This window comes from Helianthus annuus, chromosome 12, assembly GCF_002127325.2.
Source record: "Helianthus annuus cultivar XRQ/B chromosome 12, HanXRQr2.0-SUNRISE, whole genome shotgun sequence".
NCBI lineage: Eukaryota > Viridiplantae > Streptophyta > Magnoliopsida > Asterales > Asteraceae > Helianthus > Helianthus annuus.
The window spans coordinates 141517645-141545542 of record NC_035444.2 but is presented as its reverse complement, the minus strand read 5'-3'; the positions used below and the strand labels follow the sequence as shown (position 1 = coordinate 141545542).

Sequence of the window (27898 nt, the reverse complement as noted above, 5' to 3'; positions counted from 1 at the left end):
TCAATTATTATTTTAAATTTATATTTTGAAGTAAACCATTATTGTGTGTGATTTTAAATTTTTAATTTCGAAGTCAATCATTATCTTAAATTTAAATTTTGAAGTTTGCCATTAATGTGTTTGATTTTAAATTTGGAAGTCAATCATTTTTTTAAATTTAAATTTGGAAGTAAACCATTAATGTGTTTCATCCATTTAGCCATTCCTTTTTCAATTAACTTAATTCATCTTTAATGTGATGGAATTGATGGATTGATATAAGAAGGTTTCTTTGTTAATTGATTATTCTCTTCCGCTTACAGGGGATAGCGCTAAGGTAATTAACATCAAAATTCAATATTTCTATTACTTGAATTCTCTTGCTTTATAATTTCTTTCAATGTATTATTTTGTGTTTTGACTTGGATATAAAACATAATGTGAAGGTATATTTTAAACTTATTTTACCGAGTTTTTTTTATTTGGATTGCAGAATAAGTGCTTTGATGAACTAATAGGTGTTTGAATTTTGTGTTTACTTTGCTCTGCATAGGGCTCCTTCAGTTTTTTGTATTCTTTTACTTCGCTCAGTAATTATTCTATTTTCAAGATAAGAATACAAGTTGCATCTGCATTGGCTACCCTACCAACAATAGTGGGTGAATCAGTAATAACAAAACTATTGAGATAAGTTTTAAAGCTTATTGAGAAATATTGATTGTGTTTCTATAAATACTTTACCGTTTAATTTTGTAAAAAACCTTCATATTTAATTTTCAGATATGGATCCAATGAACAACAGTCCTTCATTTTTAAAGCTTATTCAGGAAGATGACCAGATATTTTTGGTACGGTTATTGGTATTCTAAATACTAATCATATTTTTAGTAAACTGATGTTTGTCTTTTTTTTTATTTTTTTTAAACTCATAGCAAATACCTAATGACTTTGCTTCAATGATTTGGGGAGACCAACCACCTTACAAAGATTCAGTTAAGATTGTTGATGGCAACAAGTTATGGTTTGTAAGACTGAAAAAAACTGATGTTGGCCATGTTCTTGCTGATGGCTTCACCAAAGTTGTTCGGGATAGTTGTATAAGAAAAAATAACTATCTTATGTTTCAGTCATTTGGACAATCATCATTCTTTCTAATGGTGTTTAAATCATTTGTTCATCAATACTGCTTTATATCCAAAATCACACCTGACAAAGACGTTATTGTAAGTAGTATATTATACAATCAGTATGATGAATAATGTTTTCTTTCTGTATATTGGTTTTTAAATTAATTTTAATTATCACTGCCTATGCAGGTCATGGCTGATGAATTTTGGAGGCAATTTTATGGGAAAAAATTTCAAAGGTGGTCAATCAACTCTTTATTTAGGAGATAGATTTTGGAACGTTAAGATGGACGGATTAACTGACAGCTGTGTTTTTACTCATGGATGTTCTAAGATGGTAAACGATCTTGCCTTAGACAGCCGATCTATCTTTGTCTTTTCAATGGTTGGAAATAAAATTTTCGAGCTTTCAGTCTTTTATCATCAAACCAGTACTCAAATTCAGAACAACAAGGTTGAGTTAGTTGTTTTGGATGACTCCATCTATGGTGATGATGGTGATGATTTGGTTATTGCGGTTAGAATTATACATGTATACTATTATTTAGTTATTAACGCGAGCTTACAAGTAGATCTTGAATTTCACACATTGTTATTTTTTATCTTTTTTTGTAGTCCGAACATAAGGAGAAGTGTAGTACTGCCGAAACTGACTTTCAGGAAAGTGTTGTTGTGGAATGTGAAGACGATAAATTTCAGTTGGCAAGTTTTGAGTCTGTGTTCAATGTAAACCCCTATATTTTAATCTAATTTATTAAAACTTATCATAAATATTTTTTTTTGTATTTATACATTTGTTTATTGTTAATTGTGTAGGATATTGATGATTCGAAGTTTGATAACTTTTTCTCATCTCTACTTGAAATGGAAGACCTTAAGAAGAAGGTAATTTTTTGTCATTGTTTTTTTCGTATTTTGTTAAATTTAATTATTATTCTTATTATATTGTTAAACACTTTTCCCTTATATGTAGTTCAAAGATGATTGAGATAAAAAAACTGATCCGATATGCAAAGCAAGTGTTGTTTGTGATAAAAATCAAAGTTTAAAAGTTTGTGTTCATTTATAGGAGTTTGTAATTAACTGAATTGTTTTACCTATATTTTTTCATTTTAAACCGTTAATGTTTTATGTTTCTTACGATGATCCGAAGGGGAAAACAAATGTTGTTGTTGATGAAAATCTAAGTTTAAAGGTTTTGGTTCAGTTACTTAATTATATTTTTATGAATTTAAGTTGATTACCTTACATTTTTTTTATTTATACGTTTACCTTTTTTCAGGACAAAAGCAACTTTGAGATGGACCTGGACAAATTTTTGATACCGAAGAATAACTCCCATGTATATCTGATTACTTAAGTATTATATAATTCAATGTATTAATTCATTCTATATTAATAATTTTTATACTCTTTTGTTTTATAGGTTGATCCTACACGAAAAACAAATATTTTTATTTCTGAACCGAGTCTGTCCTCCATAGTTGTTTCTGATGTGAGTATTTCTGATTCGATATTTTGTTCGAATTATGATAGTTACTTATGTATTTATTTACCTGTTTTAGACCATTCCGAAATATAAAGTTGATGTTGGCAAATTGTTTTGCCGATAAAGAGGAAGGTATAGTATCATATATAACTTTTTTACTTTTAATTTTATTTCTTAAAAAAGAACTAATTATTATTTTATTTGAACTTATTAGGCCACTCAGAAATGTAAAGCAGTTATGTTGGTGTCCGATGAGTCTCTTATCGCTCATCGTACACGTTCAAAGTTTAGAAACAAAAATGAATCTGTGGTTGTTGATAAGTTTATGGCTGCTGAAACCACATCTGTTAGCCGTAAACGTTCTACATTGAAAAGGTCGAAAACAATTTCAACCATTGAGTTCACCAAAGTCGCCGAGAACAGAATGGTATGTGTTTTCATATTATTAAAATTTATATATTTTATTCAAGTAATAAGCATATGTTTTAGATTACTTTGACAATTTTTTGTTTTGTGACTTTCAGCGTTTACCGTCTGCTATTTCCGATGAGTTGTCTCTTTCTTTTCACAACCTCCGTGATGTTTCAATCCAAAACATTAGATGTGAGGTAACAAACATGAAGACGATAGCGGAAAAGAATGGAGATGGTTACAGGTATGGTTTTTCCAAGTGGTCGGCTTTCTTGAAATCAAATCAAATACACATGGCGCTACTCTTTTCTTTAAATATGTCAAGTCTTCGCAGCTTTTGATTTTGACCAAATTTGTACACAAGACGATAAAGAAAAGAGGACGTCCGTGACTGTTTGCATTTGTGGTTGTTAGTTGGTTTTGTATATGTTTTCGTGAACTGGTAGTTATTAGTTGATGGTGGGTTTACAGTTGTTTGCATAATTTCTACTTGATCTTCGTATGGTCCAAGTTGGATGTCAGTTATGTTTTCTGTTTGGACAATTAGTACTTAAACATGCCCTCTTTTGTAAGAAAGTTTACAAGTTAATTTTTGTTTTAATTTAGAACATAATTTTGGTACTACTCTTTTTTCCAATTTTATTATTAGCTTTGCACAACCAATCATATTACTTTTTTAATATCCAAGTATCCAACGCAAACATCCGAACCTCTACATATATTATTTTAATACGAATATATAATTTTTTTTCAATACGAATGTTAGTTTTATATATTTTTATTAAAAAATATAACAATTGAATACTCCTATATCTTACACACGATAAAACATAACAGTCAAATTACCAAATAAATTGATGTTTGAATTTGTATGTTGACTTATTTCTAGATGTATATCTTATATTTTTATTAACTTATTATTTATTTTAGGAAACTTATAAATATTTATAATAATTAACAAAACAATGATAATTTATTTATGTTAAATTATTTTGTCGATTTTGTCTATTCGTAATTTCCAAAGTTTTGTAAACTAATATTTCCATTTATAATGCAATAACATATCCAAATTAATTTTAGATAAATTTGTTTCTTTATTAATTGACAATCATTTTTAAGTAAAATGGAAACTACAATAGAATGACAAATAATTTTGATGTAGATATTTTATTTTTTATCAAAATAAATATAATATTTGTTTTGTTCTATGGTATTACACTTTTAATTAATTATTTAACGATCATTTGTTGAGTACTAATAAAAAAAATCCTTATTTTTATTGTCACAGTTTTCTATTTGAAAATGAGGTTTTGTTTTGATCAAAGTTGGGTTATGCAGGTAAGTGTTAAATCTCATGTTAATTTGAAAACGCCTCAATCTTAAGCTTCAAGATCTCGAGTAATACAACTTACATTTTTTTTCTTTATATTTTATAAATATTACCTAATTTTGTTAATCTGAAATTAATTGCCTATATTCTTTTTTTAGAGATGTTGAGGTTGATTTAACTCTTTGGATGATTATGCGAAGGACATGTGTTCATACATGCTTAGTCAAGATCTTGAAGCCCATGTTGTCAAATCTGTTCATTTTGGTGTTGTTAAAACCTAAAAAGGTATCTTATTAAGTCTAGGATTTAAAAATTTATCTTATTAAATTTCTCATCATAAAAGAACATTCCATTTATAATATCATTTTATATAAATTACAACATACATCTCCATTACATACCAACTTTCAATCTATTCTTTGGTTTCTTCAACCAGGTACTTTGCAAAATTTTTAAGTAATACAACAATCTCTTTTTCATGTATCAATACAAACTAATATCATTTATGTTTTATTATACGTTTCCATTTTACTAGGTGTTTCGTATAATGGATCAAATTCCGTTTGATGTTGTGATCATGGAAATTTTTGTATCAATACAAACTAATATCATTTATGTTTTATTATACAAAAACAAGTCATTTGGATACAACGTTTTATTTGATCAATACATGAATATTTTTTTACACAAACAATTTGAATTTCCAAATTAATTTATTTTTAAAAACAAACAAATTGAATTTAAAACCATCAATAACGTAACCGTGAGTACTTTCTTATATTTTTAAAATCAAAGTAGGTAAAAATTTAAGGTTTCGAATTTGTTAATAAACTAAACATTAATAATTTATATTTTATCTTTATTTTTTCCCGTTTGTTAATATCAATTTATAAAATATTTTGCAAATCAAACAAACTATTGAAATTTGTCTCTGTAATTTTGAGAATGTCGTGTATGTTTACCAACGCATACTCCATAGATAGATTTATTTTATAATTTTGAGTTAATAATTTTGTTTACAAATTGACAATCTATTATTATGAAGTAAGATTTTACCTCATATGTTTAACTTTTAAAGTTTCAGAAACCACTTTTAGTATGTTTTGTAAATAATAATTAATAGGTCAAATATAGTTACGTAAATAATATTATAACAATAATAAATACATTTGAAAACTATGCATTTGAAATTTGGATTGCACTACAGTCAACTTTCAATCTGTTTGGCCTATATGTGTGGTACTCAACCAATGTGATTGTGGATATCAAAAGATATTGTGTTTGTGTGTTTCAAAGGTTGGTGACAATGGTGGTGTTAAAGGCTTGGAGAATTCATTATAGTTTTTTTTTTTATTTTTTTTGTACATGTTAAGTGTTATAATAAAGAACGGACAAAATATTAATAAAGTTCTAATAATCTGTTATAATAAATAAAAGTTTTTTTTTTGTCGTGGGTCATTCAGTGAGGCAAATTTCTGCCTCCGGTTCTTGCCCAAAGTTTCTAACCTTACTCGCAACCCTAACGACTACAACTTTCAATTCAAAACAATTAAAAAACAAGTTTGTTCGCAACCCTAATGACTAAAACTTTCAATTCAAAACAATTATAAAACAACTTTCTGACATAGTTTGATTAATATAAAGTAAATTTTCCTACCCGCGAAGTTCGCGGGTGATAACCTAGTATATATATAAATGAGATGGATTTGGGCTATGTGGCATTTGTATTTGGCCATATAGGCTGATGTGGCAATTTGATTTAGGAGGGAAATCACATTTTCGTTCTATTCACAAAAAATGCGTCATTAGACACGGGATCCGAATTATAATTGGGTCAGAGTTAATGGATCCCTTATATTTATTTTTTTTCTCATTCTTCTTTCACACGCTTGCGTTTTACCCATCTACAAACCCTAGAAAAACAAAGCTGAAACTCTCTCTCTCTTTCTCCCTCCTATCGCCACCGCCAAGGTCCTCCATCAGTTTCACAAGAACACAAGATGACGACGTTTCCTTCTGATTGAATCATCTACGATCCAGAAAATACAATCCATCGGGTATGTAAACCTAGCAGGTATTCTAATATGGATTTGAGAGTAATTAGGGTTTTCTAAAACTTGTGGCTTCTTCTCTTTCCCTTAATCAGAAACCCTAAATCAATCGACGCCGCCACCCCAATCATTCGGTTCTTAATCAACTCCAAAGCCGCCATTTCATCTCTGTGTTGCGATAAGAATACCTACTAGGTTTACGATAACAAGTTCTCGAGGTTTGCGATAATACAATTGTTGGGTAAGGCTAAAGATCTTCAGTTCATTCCTACGATATCGTTAGCGGGTAATTTAGTTCCACCACTTGACAATATGTGAGCTCTCTTCTTTTTTCTGTCATCCTTAACATTAACATGGGAAATGTTTAAATATTTGTTTTAATGTCGTTTTTTTATTTTTTGTTTCTGTTTCTGTTTGTGAACAGATCTAGGGATTTTCTTGCTGTTTCAAATGAAAATGTCAATGCAGTTGTCGGTAGATCGATGAATCATAGTCCTTGTGAGGTACTTGCAACGGAGATGCGGTGATGGTGATGGAAGTTTTAATTGTTCGGCGCGTGCAGTCTTGAGTTCCCACATTTTCGAAGCAAGTAATTCAAGTTTTAATACAGAGGTTGATCATTTTAATTTCATTGTTTTTTCAATCTTTTTTAATTTCTTTGTAATTGGTTATAAGCATTAAGAACTGGCATTGAGTTCCTAACTATATTATATTACATTACGATAAGAATACCTGCTAGGTTTACGATAACAAAGTTTATTCTGTTATATTTAATTGTGGGTTGTCGTTTGCTCATAGGAAATGTATTCAGAAATGGTACAATAAGAAAGGGGATATAACCTGTGAGATTTGCATTCAGGTTTGGCCTTTTTTGGTCTAGAATTTTAATAATCTGGTGAATTTTTTTTATTGAAATGCTATTGAATTTGACATTCATATATTTATTCACCGGATTACGCTCTTTCACCAGCTAGAACCAATCCAGATGTCATGACTATTGATATCGGGTACAGTTGCTACAAAGATTTGGCGAAAAAATCATTCTTTGGTTTTTTTAATCTTTCTGCACAAGGTTTACTATTTTTGATTCTCATTGTATTTTTTAGGCATGCATGGGGCCTGCAAATTGATCTCCTGGATGCTCACTTCTTGGCTTTTGTTTCTGAGAATCAGTTTCTTGAACAGGATTATGATGATTACGGTGTATGAAGTAATAACAGCATTGTGTACCTCCGGTTTATGGCTCTCTTTGTAAGTGAAAAACAAGTCTCATGTCACAAATTTTATAAAAGGTCATATAAACTTATTATTGTTTGCTTAAATTAAATGTCAGTTGATGTTAATATTGCTGATATGCCAGGCTTTGCTGGTCACAAGAGACCTCGGGATGCTGCCAGAAGGTTCGTAAGGTAAAGATATCGATACTGATTTGGCCTTTTTCATGCCCTAATTTTGCTTCAGTTGATAACTTATAGAAATTCATTTATGTTTTTGTTTGATTTCATTTTGTTTCACTGAATTTGATGAAACTAGAGGTACGACTTGACAAGGATTTACATGAATGAGTGAATGTGAATTGGTGATTTTTTAGTTATTTGGTTTGGTGGTAGTGTGATGGAAAAGAATTTGTGTTTTTTCGACTCTGGCACACCTTGTGACCGTGTTTAGCGTAGTCTCTGTAGCTTCTTCGACTGATATTTGGTAAAGCAAAGTACCAAGGTGATGTTGAATGAATATGGTGGCTACCAAGTTTCTCTGATTTCTTTCTCTGATGTGTATGGTAGTAAATCATTCATATCCTTTCTGGTAATTATAATTACAACGACATTGCTAATGAAATCATACCACTATTACTTAGATTATCTTTTTTATGATCTGTGATTTTTTTTTTCAGTTTTAACCGAGCTTAAGTATTATTTGAATTTATCATTATCATCTTCAGTTCATTTTTATGTTGTCATAGTCCAAGAAAAGAGGCTTGTCATTGGAAGAGAACCGGGAGAAGATGCTTCAAATATTTTATGACTCTCAAGATTTCTACCTTGTGAGTATAATATATCATTTACAGTTCATACTTAAGATACATTATTAGATCATTAGTATTTCCACTGTTTGGTTTATAGTTTATTACAACTATCGGTATCCCTTTAGGCATTACCTGTCGCACCAGGTGTAGTAGTAGAGTTACTTTCACCATCCCATTTCTCATATAAATTTCACTTGACCTTAAAAAAAAGTTTTTTTATGTGATTTGCAGGTAAGATTTGCAAGTGTAGTAGTAGAGTTACTTTCACCCCCCCTTGCCACCAAACATACACACATATATTTTTTGATGTCTTTTTACTCGGTGGCGGAGCTTGAATGAAAACTCGACGGGGGCCGGACTTTTAATATCAAAATCGGTGGCAGCCGGGCTCTAAAAAGTCCAACATTTTATATTACAAAATATTTTTTCGGCAGATTTCGGTTAAATGTAACACTACGAGCGAAAAACGACTGGGGCGGGGGCATCTCCTGACCCTAAAGAAGCTCTGCCGATGTTTGTACTCAGCCTAACTTTTCTTACAAGCTGATAAACTTTATATGTAATCACAAAATAAGATTTGGTAACAATAGTATGCAATCACAGCATTCTATATAGTTGCTACATCAATATAACTTTCTGATTAAATAATAATGTTGTTAATATAGTATTAAAGCCCAGAGGTCGTAATCATGGATTAACCAGGCAGAAAAGGGAGGAGAGACCAAAGAAGCTTTTGAGCTATTTGATACTGATGAATCTGGTATGTCGTTAATCTGTAGTTATATGTTATACGTAATTGAGGCTTGGTTTAAATATGTGCGCATAATGTGTGATGCAATGATGGAGACTGCATTGTGGTTCCATGATGTGAATGTGATGTTGTCCGATGCTTTATATAGTTGACCGGTATTTGAACAAATTATGCCACGGATTGCACAAAACCAACAAGAGATGAAGATAAGATCTTATATTTTAGTGCTTAACAGTTAACAAGGTCAATTATTAACTATTAATATTTTTTGGTACTTATTGATTACGAACGTCTTGAGAGTAATTTATTTAATTTAAGCTGCTTAATCTCTTTAAAATATATGGACCATTGACGCCAAGGAGTTGAACGTTTTCATGAGATATGAGCTACATCTACCCAACCATTACCGGTGCAAATGTGGGCGGGTTGTATAATAGTTTAGAATGGGTAATTACAATGGGTCTCCTCAGTTTTATTTCTGCTTAATTGTTGTGCACGCCAAGTGTTTGTAGAATTGTATTCCTTAATTCATGTTAGGTGTTTTTTAAGTTGCTCAAGTAAACAATGTTTCTTCGTTTTTAGGGTCTTATGTTGATTGGTAGTTTTTTTGTTTTTGTTTTGGGGTTTAGGATAAGTCACTCCACATACACATGAGGTGCGGCCTCAAGCCTCTTAAGCGTTTTCAGCTTGCTATGCGCCTATGCGTGCCTTTTAGAACCAAGTTATCATATTGTATTGAGGATGAAATAAGCAATCTTAATTTCCAAATACCGGTTAGTGGTTATAAAGCTATAGATACTTTTTTGGGTTGCTTATAATATTATTTTCTTGAATCTTGATGTGTTTTAGGTGTTATCTGATAAGGGTAATGAAGCTATGAATACTTCCATAAAGGCTGTTTTGGTTGTCTGCACAAAGATGTCCCTCACGTGCCTCCAAAAGTGTTAAAGTGGATTCATGAGAGGCGTGAGCATTACTTCAGATTGGATTATATTAAGCATTGGCCAATGTTTGTCGGGTTTGTGATCGATTCGTTTATAACAACTCAATATTGGAAAAATAGGACCCAAGAGTGCTTAAAGTATGCTTTTGTTCGCTCCTTTCTTTCACTTAGTACCCACTAACTGCTAGAATACAATCGTATATATTGGAACATATTTCATTGAACTTAAGCCTGGCAAAACGGGTGGGTTGGGTAGGCTAACAGGTCAAAACGGGCTATTTAAAAGGGCGTCATTTGGGTTTGGGCCAAAATAGGTTCCAACCAACCTGGGCTTGGCTTAAAACGGGCTGGTTTAGAAAAAAAAAAAAAAAGAGTACCAAAATGGGTTATGGTGACGGTTGTTAGTTTTAAAGTTGTATGCTTTAATATGCAGGATTTGGATGCCAAAAACACACATTGTTCATTTTGGAAACAACGAAGAACATATGGATGTTGCAGAAAATAATGTGGAAAAAAAGGTAAAAAACCGGCAACCTTAAGATTGATTCTCACTAAATCACTTTGATGATATATAGAATGTTGTAAGAATATATATTTTTAGTCTTTAGAGGTGGTTTCCCTAAGGTTGATTCAGTTTCAAATTGCGCAGATTTGGATCCTCTTTTGGCTGGACCGTTGGGTTGGGGATGTTCCTCTGAGGCATGTCTTTGCCAGCGTGTTTGACCTTGAACAGGTCAAAATGTGTTTCATCGAGGACCACCTCCAAACCGGCATTGATGGGGATGGTTCTAATTGGTTTGGAAGTGAAGACCTACTCGCCTCCGGGAACTTAGGGAGTTGCAGGATCTTTGGCTCTTGGTTGAAAGGGTTCATCTTCATGCGGCCCCAGATTCTTGGCTTTAGGAAAACATTTACAGGTTTGTTTTTGGTTAAGAGCATTAAGCAGTTTCTGTAGCTGAACACTCTTACTCCCCTGAATTTTGTCCTAAACTAGAATAATTAGGTGCCCCGTAAGGTGTGGGTTGTGGCTTTGAGGGCTGAGCAGGGTTGGCTCCCCATCTATGACGCATTGCAAGCTAAGAATCGCAGTTCAATCTGTTTTCTGTGTCCTTTGCGGCGACGTCGCCAAATCTGTCGAGCAAGTGTTTGGTTCATTTCATTTCTCCCAAACAATTTGGCAGCCTATTGCTATGTGGTGTAGGCTGCCTCCTTTTGCTGTGTTTAATATTAAAGTTCTCTTAACTCTTCATGAGTTTTGCCAACGTTCTACCAAAAAGAAAAAAACCATCCAAGCTATTGTGATTATCTCTTTCTGGTGCATTTGGCGGATGTGTAACTGGGTTATTTTTAATAAAGACCAGGTTTCTGTGGGCAAAGTTATGTAGGAAATAAAGACATTGAGTTACCTGTGGATCAAACACCGATCAAAGGAGTCGAGAATTACTTAGGCGGACCGGAGGAATTTTAGTGTTTTTATATCTGAACTGTTTGTAACGGTTGTTTTTTATTGTGTTTGTACAGGTAGTTTAGCTGCTCAAAGCTTCTTGCTTTGTTTTTTGCCTCTTTTAACAAAGCTTTTTATGGTTGATCTTAAAAACAACTTTTAATCCATGTATATTGTTTCTATATGAATTCGTGAGACTGTGGTATCATTACATGTGAGATTATTTAGGTTATCTGCGTTAAAAATGATTGGTTGATGTGCAATTCTCTTAACATTAGTGATTCCGGTTTAGGTAAATGGTTCGGTCAAATTTTATAAAACCAATTGGTTTTTTGAACAATTTTTTATGCATAATTCCATCTGTGTCTAAATAGCTTTTCACTTTCATCATACTCAAAATCCTTTTTTCCCTAAATCAGTTAACATCATTTTTTTACAATTCTGTTCATACCTTTTGTATTATTTTAAATACGAATTAATCAAAAATAAATTAATATAAATAAATTTCTCGAGCCCGAGAAGCAATCCCTTTTTGAGACCCACAACGATGGGTCTATTGGTCTAATGATGATCTCACGGGGTGAGTCAAAACTTCGAGTATTTGCATTGACAGTTGCTTTTACCAATAAGGTCTATATTGTTTTAACCATTTCTTTGAACAATATTTCTTTTACAGGTAACACAAGGTGTCAAATCTGTTATTTAGTTACTTAAATATATGTTTACACAGTTTTTTTTTTCTAGGTTTATGTGTTTAACGCTATGTGCATGTACCTAACAATAATTTATTATTTGTAAATTACGAATGCAATACCTTTGATGTGTTTTTTTTTTCAATTCAAACATTATCACTTTGGTTACCATTTCATATGTTATTGATTTTTTTTCTTCTTTTAATCATGCTAACTTCTCTGTACTTACGGTATTAAAAATAACACGACCAATCCTTTTGTACCAAATTAGTGTTCATGCACATGAACAACCATCTATAGCATTGATAAAGTGATTTTCATTCACCCCAAAGTTTGATCAGAAAACTCTTAATAAGATCATTTTATTTAATTCGTAAAACCGGTTCATTTTATTCATTTTGAAATTTGATTACTTCGTGAAATTTGATTAGTCGTTGTAGGCTTAGTGACTGGAATATTGTTGTAGGATTTTTATTGTTTAAATGTAAAACCGGTTCATTTTTATTGTTCAAATCTATAAACGAATCCTAAACATAACATTCTAATTCATTGTAGGCTTTGATTAGTCATTGTAGGCTTAGTGACTGGAATATTGTTCCATTTTATTTAATTCATAAAACCGGTTCATTTTTATTGTTCAAATCTATAAACGAATCCTAAACATAACATTCTAATTCATATTCAAATACTTATTAATCCATAAATAAATATCTAAATATAGTATTTAGATTTTAAAAATTAATTCAAAACAATGTTGACTAATGTCTAACACGCTACTCTAATTATTGGTATACTACAAAAACGGAAGTTCACGGGTGATAACTTTTATGGTCACATATCGTACATTTTATAAAATATATGATATATGGTGTTGTTTGTTTAAAATATATACAATTTTTGTTCAATCACGGGTGATAAAAAATGGAACTTTCACACATTATCAGTTTTAAAAGTATATATACAATTGTTTAATAAAATATAAATATCCAACCCGTGAGTATTCACGGGTGATAACCTAGTTGTTTAATATATGCAAACCATGGTGGATCATGCAAGGGGTGGTGTAGCCTTCCATTTATGTTCCTACATGACAAATCATGTCCCAACTATGACCCTTACACCTTTTAGCCTACGTAGTTTCTTCCCGTATTTAAAATCTATTATTTTCTTGTGTAATCACCGCCAATTAATTCAAATATTATGTTTTCCTACGTCATACCAAATTAACAGTTTTAATATTATAATTATAATCGTTTATTTATAAATAATCTAAAGCTAATACTATTTAAACATTTTAATATATTATCTACAAAATACACATTCATCAATATCAATGAATTTTATCTACCTAAACTTTTTAAATATAATATTTATTCAATAGTTATATCAATTAATCTATCTATACCATATAAAGAAATCTTTATATAACTTTTTAAAAATAATATTTATTCGATCATAATTCTTGAATATTTGCATGACCATCTTTAAATTTATAATTAACTATGAGAGAGAAGCAAGAAAACAAATAAATAGATAAGATAATTAATATATTATTATCAGTTATCTTTGTCTTTTATCATTAAAATCTCTTCTAAAATTTTAAATCTAATATTATCAATAATTGACTTTTCATAATAAATATTTAGAAAAATAAATAATAAATATTTAGAAAAATAATTAAGACTGCCTCCTAGAACGCCATGTGTCCCTAACATGGTTTCTTTTATTATATGTATAGATATACTAAATCAAAAAGATAAAATAACAAAAGAACTTATAGAATTTATATATTTTTATTATCTAAATGAAAGGAAATTTTTAAGTTTATAACACAAAATGAAACGCATGTTGATGTTATTCTCAAATAAAGCTGATTTAATTGTTTCAACTTTTAAGCCCAAATATCATTTATTAAGTTTTGAATTGAGCCAGTAACTTAAAAAGGCCCATGTGTACACTTTTGTCTTATCGTCTTCATCATCTAAACCTAATAATAAACTGTCGTCACGCCTCACCGGCTAACCGGAGAAGGAAATTTCAGGCATGTACTCACGTTAACTTCTTTTCTTTTGATTTTCTTTCAACTAGAGCTATAGTTGAAGGGTCAAAGTATCAATAAACATCACCGTTAGATCTTGGTTCGGTATGAAATTTCATACTGGAGGGTGGTCGCAGGATCAACGGACCCTTCTGACCCCATGTAGTTCCGTCACTGCGTAAAGGTCCCCTTCCATGGGCCTGTAAACGAATCCTATAGGTGTATACTAGTCGTATTGAATGTGTTTTTTTACAACTTTTATATAATTGTCTATAGTTTTAACAAAGCTTTCTAAAAAAACATTTATTTTCAAAACTAAAAACATTCTTAAAAATTTATTTTGTAGTATAGATCTCATATAGGTTTCTTATACGCCTATAAGTGTACTATATATGTTTGGTACATGTATCTTATAGTGTACTATAGTATACTACAATATAGCTGACGTATAGATCCTTTATATTCTTATAGTGGCAGTATAGGTATAGTGTAGTATAGGTATAGTATAGTATATGTGTAGTATTGTATAGATGTAATATAGTATCGTATAGTATAGTGCATGTGTAGTATAGTATAGTTTAACATACTATAGTATAAGTGTAGTATTGTATCATATAATATTGTACTACATTGTATTGTGCCATTTAGTATCGTATAGTATCATATAGTCTATCATCGCATGGTATACTATGGTATGGGTGTAGTATAGTATAGTATAGTACAATATAGTATGGTATGGTATGGTATGGTATGGTATGGTATGGTATGGTATGGTATGGTATGGTATGGTATGGTATGGTATGGTATGGTATGGTATGGTATGGTATTGTATGGTATGGTATGGTATGGTATATGTAAGGCCCTGCTTCTTCGTACTTTCCATAATTAGAAAGCATCGCTTGTATTTCTATTTTTGGTAATCTTGTAGTCTTGTAATCGTCCTTTCGTTGTAATCGTTGTAAAATCCGAGAATTGGATCATGAATAAAATTCGTATTTCTTTAAATTTTTGTTATATATATATACATACTTGGTCATACATTTGAATTCATGAAACATTTGATACATTACTCGTAATTTTTGGAAACATGTGTTATACTTGCAGATTGTGTCATACGTGAAACATACGTCTCTTGAATGCATAAGTACTTATTTACGACCTTCATATACTTAATCATACTTCATTATACTTATTTTAGGCTAAACAAACCTTCTGCTATGCTTATATGTCATAATTACCCTTGAAACACTTAAAAACTTGCAAAAAGACACATGAGGGACCAAAAATGTCAACTATTAAAACACAAAACCACGTCTGACCCACCCTGGCGGCCCGCGACTCGCCTAGCTATGGGCTTCGCGGGCCGCAAGGCCTTCGAATCCGAGACCAGCCTTTCCAGCTTACGGGATTGGCTAATTTTGTTGGTTTTGTTGCATTCTAAGTGTGTTTTCTTCATTATTGACTCACCAACCCAACCCTAATCCATCCCCTATAAAACCCAACACTTCTCCAAGCATTTTCCACTTTGCAAACACTCTATAATCACTTAAGAGGTTTCTAAATGGAATATTTATCTTCCTACCTCCTACATGACTTCTAAGACATCCTTGTGATAATCTTGGACTAATGACCTATAATATAAACTATATAAGATATATAATACTTATATTAACCAAACTTTTGATGGTAACCTAATGGTTATTTGTCAAAATAGTAGGTTACACCACCTAAGAACATCATACTCATCTTGACTCTAATGGGCATTTTGACCCATTGAAACATTTAACACTTTAGAGTTTCATAGTGTCAAGAATGAGTATTTTGTGATTAGAGGGATGCTTTCTCATATGTTACTTTCCATATTCCTTATTGTTCCGAATCCTTAATCTTCCGTTATCCTCCAACACGCATACACCTTCGTTTCTTCGTGTAGAAGGACTTGGTGTTCCAACCTCCCACAACAACAACTCTCTCGCGGAGTAACAAGTGGAAAGCTTGCAAAACCGTGAGTATTCTCGAACCCTCTTTTCGTTTACCACTTTTTGGGGTGTAACATGTTTACCTATGAAACTTACACTTAAACTTTATTCGTAAATGCACAAACATTCCTATTACATGCTTGCATACTTGATTACTTGATACATTGAACTTGGGGTTATACGTTTTTTGTTAGACTTATCATTAGCTTCGATCGAGCCTATCCTTGACATATATAGCGCTATAGGATTAACGCACCACCCGTATACTTGAGGTTATGTCATGAGCTTATTGCGTTTCATCATTGGTTTGATTTGTTAAACACATGCTGACTTTAATGTTTATCTTGTATCAATAGCTTGCCATGAGGTATCGTTTAAACTCATTTTTATGCTATGTATGTATGAAAACTTGTATACTCGCCTTTGCTTTTGCATTGAACTTTATTTTAAACATGTTACAGGTTGAGGATGACGATGCTATGAAATTGAAGTAGCGATGATGCTTAGATGCACATATAGACACCATAGGTTTAATATGTTGTATCAATTTTTTTTTATTATTATGTTATGAACATGTTGTTATTTGAATTTCCATGTAATGTTTGACAATTTGATTTATGAAATGAAAACAGTTTTGATTTGAATATTGTCACAAATAGTGTTATGTGTGATGAGCAATCTTTCTTCGTCCCACTCTGATGATTCCGCCATTGGTTGGGGTGTGACAGATTGGTATCAAAGCCCTAACTATAGGGAATTAGGTAGAATTGCCATGTTCGACCTAGTCTATAGTAGGTACCTCATTTTTTACCATTCTTGTTTCATGCTTAAAATGTTATGCTTCCTACTTTGCTTCCTTCTTTTCTTTTGGTCTAAATACTTACAGTATGTCTTTCCTAAGACATTTTACACAATACACTTGAAGACTTGAAGACACTCTTTATACAAAAGAGACGAGTTTACCAAAATAGGCGTGAAACCCACAATTTGGTAAACGACTCTCATCCCGCTTATACCGTACAGATAATATCTCCATATCTTAAGTGCGAAAACAACTGCTCCCAATTCCAAGTCGTGTGTAGTGTAGTTCCTTTCGTGAACCTTAAGTTGGCGCGATGCGTAGGCAATGACCTTGTCACGTTGCATCAACATGCAGCCAAGTCCTTGGATGGAAGCATCGCAATAAACCACAAAATCATCTGTGCCTTCAGGCAATGAGAGGATAGGCACGCTACAAAGTCTGTCTTTTAAGTGCTGAAAAGCAGATTCCTGTGCATCACCCCAACGATAGGTGACACCTTTCTGAGTCAATGTAGTGAGAGGTTGCACAATTTTTGAGAAATCCTTGATAAGCCTTCTTTAATATCCTACCAAGCCCAAGAATTGGTGGATTTCCGTTGGTGTACAGGGTGCAGGCCAGTTCTTGATCGAGTCAACCTTGGATGGATCCACATGAATCCCATCCTTGTTTACCACATGGCCTAGAAAGTGGACTTCACGATGCCAGAAGTCACATTTCGAAAATTTGGCATACAACTGCTCGGTTCGAAGGAGTTCCAAAATAAGTCTCAGGTGTCGCTCGTGTTCCTCCTGACTCTTAGAATAGATCAGGATGTCATCGATGAATACAATGACAAACTTATCCAGGTAAGGCTTGCACACTCTGCTCATGAGATCCGTGAAGACTGCAGGTGCATTTGTCAGTCCAAAAGGCATAACCAGAAACTCGTAATGCCCATACCGAGTCCTGAATGCTGTATTAGAGACATCCTTGTCTCGGACTCTCGGTTGATGGTAGCCTGACCTCAGGTCAATCTTTGAGTAGAAGCTCGACCCTTGCAACTGGTCGAATAAGTCATCAATGCGTGGAAGAGGATACCGATTCTTCACGGTCACCTTGTTGAGTTTGCGGTAGTTAATACACATTCTGAAGGTACCGTCTTTCTTCTTCACGAATAACACTGGAGCTCCCCAAGGCGAAGAGCTAGGACGTATGAAACCCTTTTCCAAGAGTTCTTGTAGTTGTGTGGATAGTTCTTCAAGTTCTAATGGAGCTAGACGATAAGGTGCTCGAGCTATGGGCGCTGCTCCAGGACCTAGCTCGATTTGAAATTCAACTTGACGATGAGGCGAAAGACCAGGTAATTCCTCAGGAAATACCTCAGGAAGGTCACGTATAATAGGTATGTCTTCTATCTTCCTTTCTTCCGAGGATGTATCAGAAACGAGGGCTAGAATAGCAGTGTGGCCCTTGCGCAAACACTTCTGGGCCTTAAGGAAAGAGATGATGCCCACAACAGCACCACTCTTGTCGCCACGAATCACCAGGGGTTCCTTACCAGAACGAGGGATGCGAACAATCTTCTTGTTGCAAAGAATTTCCGCTTACTGGTGAGATAACCAATCCATCCTAATAACAACGTCGAAGCTACCAAGTACGATAGGAATAAGATCGATAGAGAAGGTCTGACCAGCTAAGACGAGGTTACAACCCTTAACTGTGTGTGTGCCCTTAAGACTTTCACCATTAGCTAGTTCTACAACATGTTTGGTGTTTTAAGGGTAATGGGGTACGTTTAAGCACCTGACTAACTCTTAGGAACACATATCTAACATCGACACCCGAATCAACTAAAATAGAAACAAAGAAATTGTTTGGTAGGGACTTACCGGCCACAACATTGGGGTTGTTTCTTTCTTCCTCTTGTCCATTCAAGAACTCATGCTCACCAGTCCTGCGGCTATCCTTATTATCTCCGTTAATGTTCCCGTTGCCCTGGTTGCCACTGTTGTCACGAATCTGTCTTATCTGCGGACAGTTCCTCTTGAGGTGCTTTTCAGCACCACATCGAAAACACCCCTTCTTACTACCCCACTGCTGCTGGTTCCGGTTTGCAGGATATAGGCTCCTGCAGTCTCTAGCCATGTGTCCCATCTTCTTGCACCGCTGGCAACACGATCCCGCACATGACCCGCTGTGGTGCCGTTGGCACTTGCGGCATCTCGGTTTATTCCCGAGGTATCCCCCCTGATTTTGGTAGTTCAGCCCCTGCTGTACTAGTTTCCTGTGCGGGTCCTGTCGTATAGAGCTAGGACCCTCACCTTGGTGATCACCCCAAATATGCTTGTTACTATTAAGAGTGTTTGCATTGGAAAAGTTACGCTTGGGCAACTTGCCCCCTTCCACCGCCTGATCGGTGAGCTGGTGCGCCAAACGAACGACTTGCTGGATTGTGGAAAGGTTGGCTGCAATTACAGACCCTTGGATTTCCGGGACTAAGCCTCTGAGGTATAGCTTGATTCGTTTAGATATGGGTTGGGACAAGTTAGGACATTAGGCAGCCAAGTCGTTGGACCTCTTTGTGTACGCCTCAATCTCTGATCCTTCCATATTCAACCCATAATACTCTATTTCAAGTTTCAGAATGTCGTCCAGGTGGCAAAATTCTTCCTTAATCAAATCCTTGAAGTCGCTCCAGAGGGTAGCATTCGCGTCTGCCAGCCCGAGCATCTGAACTTGTGCGTTCCACCAAGAACACGCTTTCCCTTGCAGCATGCTAGTAGCGTACTCTACTCGTTTGCTGGCAGGGCTTTCACTCTCTTCGAATGTATATTCGATTCTCCGGGTCCAGTGTAGAAGGCCAATTGCCCCTCCAGTGCCGTCGAGAGTGGGAGGTTTGCATTCCAAGAACGCCCTGAAGGTGCCCATGCGTGTTTGAGTGTGCATGGGTTGACTCCCTGTTTGGGTTGCTAAGGCTTCAGCGATCTGTTCGTTAATCAAGGCCATCAGCTGACCCTAAGTCAAGTTGAGACGCCCACTCATGATCTTCACATCGAGGGAAACACAGGTAAGAAAGGTGTAGCAAAGTGCGTAAGTGTGGAGTGACAGAAGAGAGCAAACACACAGGGTTTCAAGCAATAGTTGTTGCGCTAATTAAGCATACCATGATCAAATATACTACTTAAACTAACATGCAGGCAATACAAACATAACCCATATTACCTATAATGTTGAGTCTTGCACATGGAGCGAAGCGTCGTTGTGGATCGTTGAGCACTGTACAGGTTATAGTCTGGTTTTATCAAAAATCTTTTCCCCTTTTTAAAACCAAGTTTACTATAACCAATGGCTCTGATACCAATCTATCACACCCCCGAAATCCACACGCGGAGTATCACCGCTTGGAGGCGTGACATGACCAGGATCGAGCCACCAATCATATTGAACAACGTAATTAAGTAATTAAAACCAACCACAATATAATTGGTGACCTAAAAGTAACCAACTTAAGTTAACAGCGGAAGCATAATACGTGAAACTAAAACATAAGTTCGTGGTTCATGAGTTTAAAGACCCAAAACATAGGTTCCATAAGTTTATAAAGTTTAATTATTAAGTACGGGACATAACAGTCTGCATCCCACAACGACCTCCTCCTCGTGCAAGCTCCATAAGCATCTAGCGACCTATAAGGAATGTAACAACGAGTCAACAACAAAGTTGAGTGAGTTCACGGTTGGTTGTTTAGTTTTAAGTTGTTTCCGAAAACATGGTTTGTCTTTCGTTGGCTTATTTGCCGTGGGGGTTACCCCGTAGTTGAAAGTATGATTAACCAGTTTCTTCTTTATTACCCAAACCATATCCATAACCAGTGGGGGCTTCCCTATGTGAACCACTAGACCGTTAAGATATCGACAACTGACGAACAATATTTGTGCCCTACGTCAATGTCTATAATCATTGACAGTTTGCCATAGTCCATTAGTACACGCCCGTCCGAACGGCATGGTGTGAGGTTTGTTAAACCTAATAGCGCTATTAACTAATGACTCGCTCGCCATCGGCCTCGGCGATTAAGTCGATATGAAATGAGGGACTTAATGATAGAGTTTTGTCTAGTAAGTTTTAAGGTTGTTATCCTACCCAAGGAGGACGAACGTACGTATTCTACCCAAGGAGAATATACATGATTAATATTGGCATCCTACCCATAGAGGATGGCCGTACATATCCTACCCAAGGAGGATATGTAGATTCCGTTTAAATTCTTTAACCCATTCCCAACCACCGGGAATCCCATGCCTTAGAAAGTGTGTGAACTCACCTCGGTTTGCTCGGTTAGATTAATAACTCAAATAATCAGGAAATCAAGCACGTCCTAATAAGGTACAGATAACAATCAGTTTCTCATGCATAACACGTATCCTATGTACGGTTTATCTACTCATTACTTCTATAACATACCACACAATTCAAATGTCAAGTTACATCGTTAAGTTACATTATTTTACCCTAAAGTAATATAACTATTTCACAAAATAAACAAGTATCCACACAAGTGTTCTAGTATAAGATATATATTCTAAATATATATTTACCCATTTTTATTTACAAAAGCCAACCTCCGACACTTTGTATTTTGTTACAAAAATTATGGCGAAGTTTATATTCGAAACACAAGTTATAAAATATACTTGTAACGCTTGTTTAGAAAAATATTTTCTAAGTGTTGGAATTTTTAGAAAATTTCGCCAGAGTTACCTTTGTAAATGGAGGTGTCCATGCTATTAAGCATATCATTTTCTTTTCCAAAAATTATTCAACAATCATCAATCATTCATTAAACAATATTACATTCACCAAGTGTAAAAACAATGCACTCTACGTAGTAACATGAACTTGAGTTTGCATAAAAACACGTAGTAACTTGGTAAGGTGTTTAGGGGTCTTAGTTACCTTCCAAAGTGTATTCATTTCTTTAAAAATCGTTTTCTTAAAAGAGTTGAGTGTTTGCAACTTGTAAACGATCTTTAAAAAAATTAATCTTTCGAACTCTTCTTGTAAATAAAGGATTTCTACACTTATTTCATTTCCAAAAATGGTGCAAGTGTATGTAAAGTCATGGTTTTTCCAAAAGTCAATTCTCTAACTTGGTCTATTTACAAAAATCCTTTATAAAACTCGGATCTACATAATCATCAACTTATTTTGTTCACTTATTTTTCAAGAAATCTATTTCTTTCAAGTTCATGTTTAACTAGAAGGTGATTATTTCATGTATCACATAATCACCTTCCTAGTCTTGTTAAATCATGTTTCTAAACATCATTTAACAAGATCCATATGGTGATTAACATCACACAATCCAAGAATCATCATACAATCAACAACATATTCATAACAATATCCTTCTAACAACATTTCATCTTCATGTAAACTTTTATGTTCATGTTTCTTGTGTAACCCTTTTTGTGTTCTTGTTCTTTAGTGTTTTAAACATAATCATCATACTACAACTTTTAACCATAAAAATAAGATGATCAAGAGTTAAACAAGAACTTACTACTAGCACAAGGGCTAGGGAAGATTTCTAGTGAGAAAGATGATGAAAATGATGTGAGAAAGCAAGTAATGAAGCTCCTTGATGATCCACAAGCTTCAAACTTCTCAAAGCACCTCCTAACACATGAATGGAGCTTGGGAATGGATGAAGATGATGGTGATAAAGTGGTGGTGGTGGCGGTTCTAGTGAGGGCCGATAGGGGAGAGGGAGAGATGAGGGAGTTGGAGTGAAGTGGTGAATGAAATGATATGGTGATCTTAGTGCCCATACTTATAATCTTTTCATATAATATTTTGTCTAACATATCAAGTGACAATCAAATAATATCTAATAAAATATGAGAAGAGATCTAGGAAGTATGGTGTGGATTTATGTGGGTCCTCTTGTGACCGAAATTTGGCATGGGGGGGGGGGTTAATTGTAACATTTGATGGTTAGTAGGTAAAATGGTAGTTCAATTTCAAGTGTAAAGTTACATGTGTTTAGTTAGCAGATATCTAGTGGGTGTTATGGTGTTCGGGGATCATAACTAGCCAAGAAATAATTAGACAATGTTTCTTGCAATATTTTGGTGTCCCGGGTAATGTCCGGTTGTTCGGTTAGATACCGTTCCGTTAAAGTGCTAAGTTATTCCGTATAGTGTCTTTTATGTAACTTTTTATAACACTTTTAATTCCTAACACTTAGGAAAACATTCAGGACCATTTAGTAAATTTCCTGCACAATACTAGTATGTTAAAAGCACGTGTAAGTATGACCAGTAATTAGAAAGCAGTTAAATAATTCAACACAGTCATCAAGCACTTTAATTAACATTAATAAATCGTACGGATACATGTAATTATGAGGGTTGTCACAGAAATCCACATCTTAATGGTAAATTTCCAATTCAAACTCTAGTGGACCCTCGTAAAAGTGTCGAAATTACATTTTGACCCGACGAGTACCAACCACATTAGGGTACGAAATCGTCAAGTTAGGGGTGAAACCCGCACCTTGTCGATTAAGTCCCATTCCTTGATTTTCAATCTCACCAAAGTTTCGATTGTTTCAATCGATTAGAGACGTGTAGTAACTAGAAGGGTAAGATACCGTTAATCGCTTCTCGACGAGAGTATCTTACCTATAGGCCAAATCACGTTTCTCTAATTTGAAAGGAATTTCGATTCACTTTGGAATTGTCGACGTTTCTCTACCCGAAACAATCCCATGTTTTATGAGCCTCTCTTTTATGTGATTCAATTTATATGTGATTTTATACTTGTTACCTCATTCGTTTCAAAACCGTTACATAATTCGCACGTCTTGCGCAATCAAAAACAATAATAATTCCCGAAAAAAACTAAATTTATACTCTTGTACGCATTCATACGTGTTTATACTTGTCGAATACATGCGAATTATACATGATACGTGAACACTTACATGCTTATACATGCAAAAACCTTGTTTTGAAATTTATGATCAAGTCTCATCCTTTCCTTTTCGTTCGAACTTCTAGACGGAATCTTCAAGCTCATCAAAGAAGACCAAGTCAAAGAAAGGTTCCAACAAAGACTCCATCTCCAAACAAGAGTTAATTGGTCTCATTGCTGAACAAATGGCCGATCAGATGGCCCGAGTGATACTTGACATCGTGATCCGAATCCAAACCAACTCGGATTCGCCCCATGGTTCTGTTGATTCCAAGGTGGAGAAACCAAAGACACCCTTCCTTTTCAAGCAATTCATGTCTTGTAAACCCTTGGAGTTTACTGGAGAGGATGGTGCCACTGCACTACTCACCTGGTTCGACGCCATGGAGATCACGTTTCGTCAAAGTGGCTGTCCTGACGACTTACGCACCCAAAACACCACATGGGTGTTCCAATCAAGAGCTCTTGATTGGTGGACCTCTGAGCGAAGCACAAGAGGTGAGGATGCCGCCCACTGTTTACCATGGGCTGAATTAAAGAAGATTATGAGAGAAGAATTCTGTCCACCTCACGAGCTTAGGAAATTAGAGCATGAGTTCTGGCACCTTAAGAAAATCCCAGACGATAACGATGGTTTAACCCTCTGCTTCAAGCAACTTAGCATTCTTTGTCCTAGCCAAGTTGATACCCCTGAGAAATCCATCAACAAATACATCCACTGCCTACCCGATTCTTTCATGAACCTCGTGGAAACTGCTTGCCCAGCAACTATCGAGGAAACCTTTCTTTTAGCCGCTCTCCTTAACAGTAACCACGTCATGCGTAGAAATGTCGTGAAAGCTTCATTGAAAAACGCACACCAAGCCATCGCTGAACCCACCGAAACACCTCTACCACCAAGAAAAACCGAGGCAAGAAGCGAAAGGCTTCAAGCCAAAACTATGCGGTTATCACTCCGCCAAACCCTCAACCCTTGCAATCCATGCCTGCCATATCCAACGTTGAACCTCCACGCAAAGGTTACATTGGGACTCAACCCAAGTGTGGCCAATGCCAGTACCACCATCCTACCAACGTTCCGTGTCGCAAGTGCGCCAATTGTAATAGTTATGGGCACTTTTCTCAACACTGCCATAAACCACCTATGGCCAATCAGAATCAAGCTGTGGTAGCCCAAAACCCTGCCCCAAACCAAGCTCAACCTCAAGTTGCTCCTGTGCAAGCATGTTTTAAATGTGGCGACCTCAATCATCTCGCCAACGTGTGCCCTCAACGCAATCAGCAACAACAGCAGCAGCAACAGGCTCAACAACCAGCTCGAGGCCGAGCCTTTCTTCTCACTACTGCACAGGACCAAAACGCAAAAGACGTCATTATTGGTACGTTCCTTGTGAACCATGTTTATCTTCTTTGTTTATTTGATACTGGCGCCGATAAAAGTTTTGTATCGTTAGAATTCGAACCTTTGCTTAAGTGTATACGCTCTAAGTTGCAAGGATCTTTTGTTGTCGAAGTCGCTGATGGTAAAACCATCACTGTCCATTCCATTCTTTCTAAGTGTTCCATGATTCTCAACATCATACGTTTCACATTGACCTCATACCTATGCAAATGGGTAGTTTCGACGTCATAGTAGGCATGGACTAGCTTAGGTGAGTTCGTGCTGAAGTTGTTTGTTCTGAAAAGTTCATTCATCTTCCTCTTTCAAACGGTGATTCTCTTCACGTCTATGGCGAGAAACCTTCTCAAGGTCTCAAGCTTATGTCATGTATTCAAGCGAACAAATGCTTATGCAAGGGTACCTTCGCCTTTCTCACCCACATTATGGAAAAGAAGGACAAAGGCCCAAGCATGAGTGACGTTCCTGTTGTGCGTGATTTTCCCGACGTGTTTCCCGACGAACTTCCTGGTCCGCCTCCTGCTCGTTCTGTCGAATTTCGCATCGGTTTAGTGCCTTGCGCAACGCCTGGCGCTAAGTCTCCTTATTGTTTAGCACCCTCTGAGATGCAAGAGCTTTCGAGCCAACTTCAAGAGCTTCTTGATAAAGGCTTCATACGCCCTAGTACTTCTCCTTGGGGCGCTCCTGTTTTATCCGTCAAAAAGAAAGATGGGTCATTCCGTATGTGTATTGACTATCGTGAGCTCAACAAGCTTACTGTCAAAAACCGATACCCTCTTCCTCGTGTTGACGATCTCTTCCATCAATTGTAAGGCGCGACCTGCTTTTCAAAGATCGATCTTCGTTCTGGGTATCATCAACTTCCAGTCCTCGAAGAAGATATACCTAAGACCGCCTTTTGTATATGATATGGTCATTACGAGTTCTTGGTCATGCCTTTTGGTTTGACCAACGCACCTGCTGTTTCATGGATTTGATGAAACGCGTGTGCAAAGCGTACTTGGACCGTTTCGTGATCGTCTTCATCGATGATATTCTTATCTATTCTAAGACTCAAGGAGAACATGAGCAACACTTGCGACTTATCCTTCAGCTTCTGCGTACTGAACGTCTTTACGCCAAATTCTCTAAATGTGAATTTTGGTTAAAAGAAGTTCAATTCCTTGGTAACACTGTCAACGAACTTGGTATTCATGTTGACCCCGCTAAAATCAAAGCTGTGAAGAATTGGATTGCACCAAAGTCTCCATCCAAAATTCGTTCCTTCCTTGGTCTTGCTGGCTATTATCGTCATTTTATCACCAACTTCTCTAAAATCGTCGTCCCTTTAACTTCTTTGACTCAAAAAGAGAAACCTTTTGTTTGGGGTCCCGAACAAGAGGAATCTTTTCAAACTCTCGAGGACATGCTTTGTAATGCTCCTATCCTCGCGCTTCCTGATGGTAGGAGAACTACACTACTCACCACCTTGAACTTGGCGCAGTTGTTTTTGCTTTGAAGATTTGGCGACACTATCTTTATGGTACCAAGTGTGTGGCCTTCAGCGACCATAAGAGCCTTCAATATATCTTCAACCAAAAGGAACTGAACATGCATCAACGTCGTTGGGTGGAATTATTAAACGACTACGACTGCGAAATTCGCTACCATCCAGGTAAAGCAAATGTAGTAGCCGACGTGCTTAGTCGTAAAACTCATGTAAAGGGTATTCGTTGTCTCCAACTCATTAACAATCTTCAAAACCGTATTCGTGAAGCCCAATACGCCTCTGTCAATGAGGGTAGTCTCTCTATCAAGATACGAGGTGCTGTCGAAGATAATCTTGTGTCGAAATCCGATGGTATTCTATACTATCTCAATCGTATCTGGATTCCTAATCGTGATAACCTTCGAGACTTTCTGATGATGGAGGCACACAAATCGAGATATTCCATTCACCCTGGCGCTGATAAGATGTACCAAGATATGCGTGCATACTATTGGTGGCCTGGAATGAAGAAGGATATCGCCACCTTCGTTCCAAAATGTCTCACTTGTTCGAAGGTTAAAGCTGAACACCAACTTCCCTCTGGCTTGCTCGAACAACCAGAAATTCATGTCTGGAAATGGGAGAGCATCGCTATGGATTTTATCACTAAGCTCCTCGTACTTCCTCTGGTCATGACAGTATTTTGGTGATCCTTGATCGATTGACCAAATCAGCTCTTTTTCTCCCCATTCGTGAAGATTTCAAAGTCGAGAAATTGGCTAGAATCAATACTGATGAGATCATTTGTCGTCATGGTATCCCCATTGACATCATTTCCAATCGTGATGGTCGCTTTACGTCCCGTCTTTGGCAAGCTTTCCAATCTGCTATGGGTATCGTTCTTAACCTTAGCACCGCTTTCCATCCTCAGTCAGACGGTCAAACCGAGCGTACTATCCAAACTTTAGAGGATATGCTTCGTTCATGCGTAATCGATTTTGGTGGCAATTGG

At 35.5% G+C, this 27898-nt stretch overlaps 3 protein-coding genes and 3 long non-coding RNA genes across 6 annotated transcripts; 5 read left to right on the top strand and 1 right to left on the bottom strand.

Moving 5' to 3' along the window:
- The first annotated feature begins 608 nt into the window (after positions 1–608).
- Positions 609–1238, top strand: LOC110897013. Its single transcript, XM_022143966.2, has 2 exons — positions 609–827; positions 912–1238. The coding sequence occupies exons 1-2, from the start codon at positions 762–764 to the stop codon at positions 1236–1238; spliced, it is 393 nt and encodes a 130-aa protein (XP_021999658.2). The 5' UTR covers positions 609–761.
- A 558-nt stretch (positions 1239–1796) lies between these two features.
- On the top strand, positions 1797–2700 carry LOC110893333. The gene is made up of 5 exons (XR_004875028.1): positions 1797–1832; positions 1923–1991; positions 2389–2448; positions 2533–2601; positions 2672–2700. It is a non-coding gene; the product is annotated as an uncharacterized LOC110893333 (long non-coding RNA).
- A 119-nt stretch (positions 2701–2819) lies between these two features.
- Positions 2820–3364, top strand: LOC110897014. Its single transcript, XM_022143967.2, has 2 exons — positions 2820–3022; positions 3120–3364. Exons 1-2 carry the CDS (start codon positions 2834–2836, stop codon positions 3345–3347), a joined length of 417 nt encoding a protein of 138 aa, XP_021999659.1. The 5' UTR covers positions 2820–2833; the 3' UTR covers positions 3348–3364.
- A 2889-nt stretch (positions 3365–6253) lies between these two features.
- LOC118484913 lies at positions 6254–6945 on the top strand. The gene is made up of 3 exons (XR_004875027.1): positions 6254–6393; positions 6483–6701; positions 6812–6945. It is a non-coding gene; the product is annotated as an uncharacterized LOC118484913 (long non-coding RNA).
- A 561-nt stretch (positions 6946–7506) lies between these two features.
- Positions 7507–8431, top strand: LOC118484912. Its single transcript, XR_004875026.1, has 3 exons — positions 7507–7638; positions 7748–7796; positions 8351–8431. It is a non-coding gene; the product is annotated as an uncharacterized LOC118484912 (long non-coding RNA).
- An 11163-nt stretch (positions 8432–19594) lies between these two features.
- Positions 19595–20047, bottom strand: LOC110893334. Its single transcript, XM_022140445.1, has one exon. The coding sequence runs from the start codon at positions 20045–20047 to the stop codon at positions 19595–19597; it is 453 nt and encodes a 150-aa protein (XP_021996137.1).
- Positions 20048–27898: the final 7851 nt, after the last annotated feature.

Excerpts from the sequence above, each read along its gene's own strand:
- LOC110897013 (XM_022143966.2), top strand. The coding sequence starts at position 762 with ATGGATCCAATGAACAACAGTCCTTCATTTTTAAAGCTTATTCAGGAA. Across the intron at positions 828-911 it reads AAGATGACCAGATATTTTTG|CAAATACCTAATGACTTTGC; the intron begins GTACGGTTATTG and ends TTAAACTCATAG.
- LOC110897014 (XM_022143967.2), top strand. The coding sequence starts at position 2,834 with ATGTTGGTGTCCGATGAGTCTCTTATCGCTCATCGTACACGTTCAAAG. Across the intron at positions 3,023-3,119 it reads AAGTCGCCGAGAACAGAATG|CGTTTACCGTCTGCTATTTC; the intron begins GTATGTGTTTTC and ends TGTGACTTTCAG.
- LOC110893334 (XM_022140445.1), bottom strand. The coding sequence starts at position 20,047 with ATGGCCTTGATTAACGAACAGATCGCTGAAGCCTTAGCAACCCAAACA.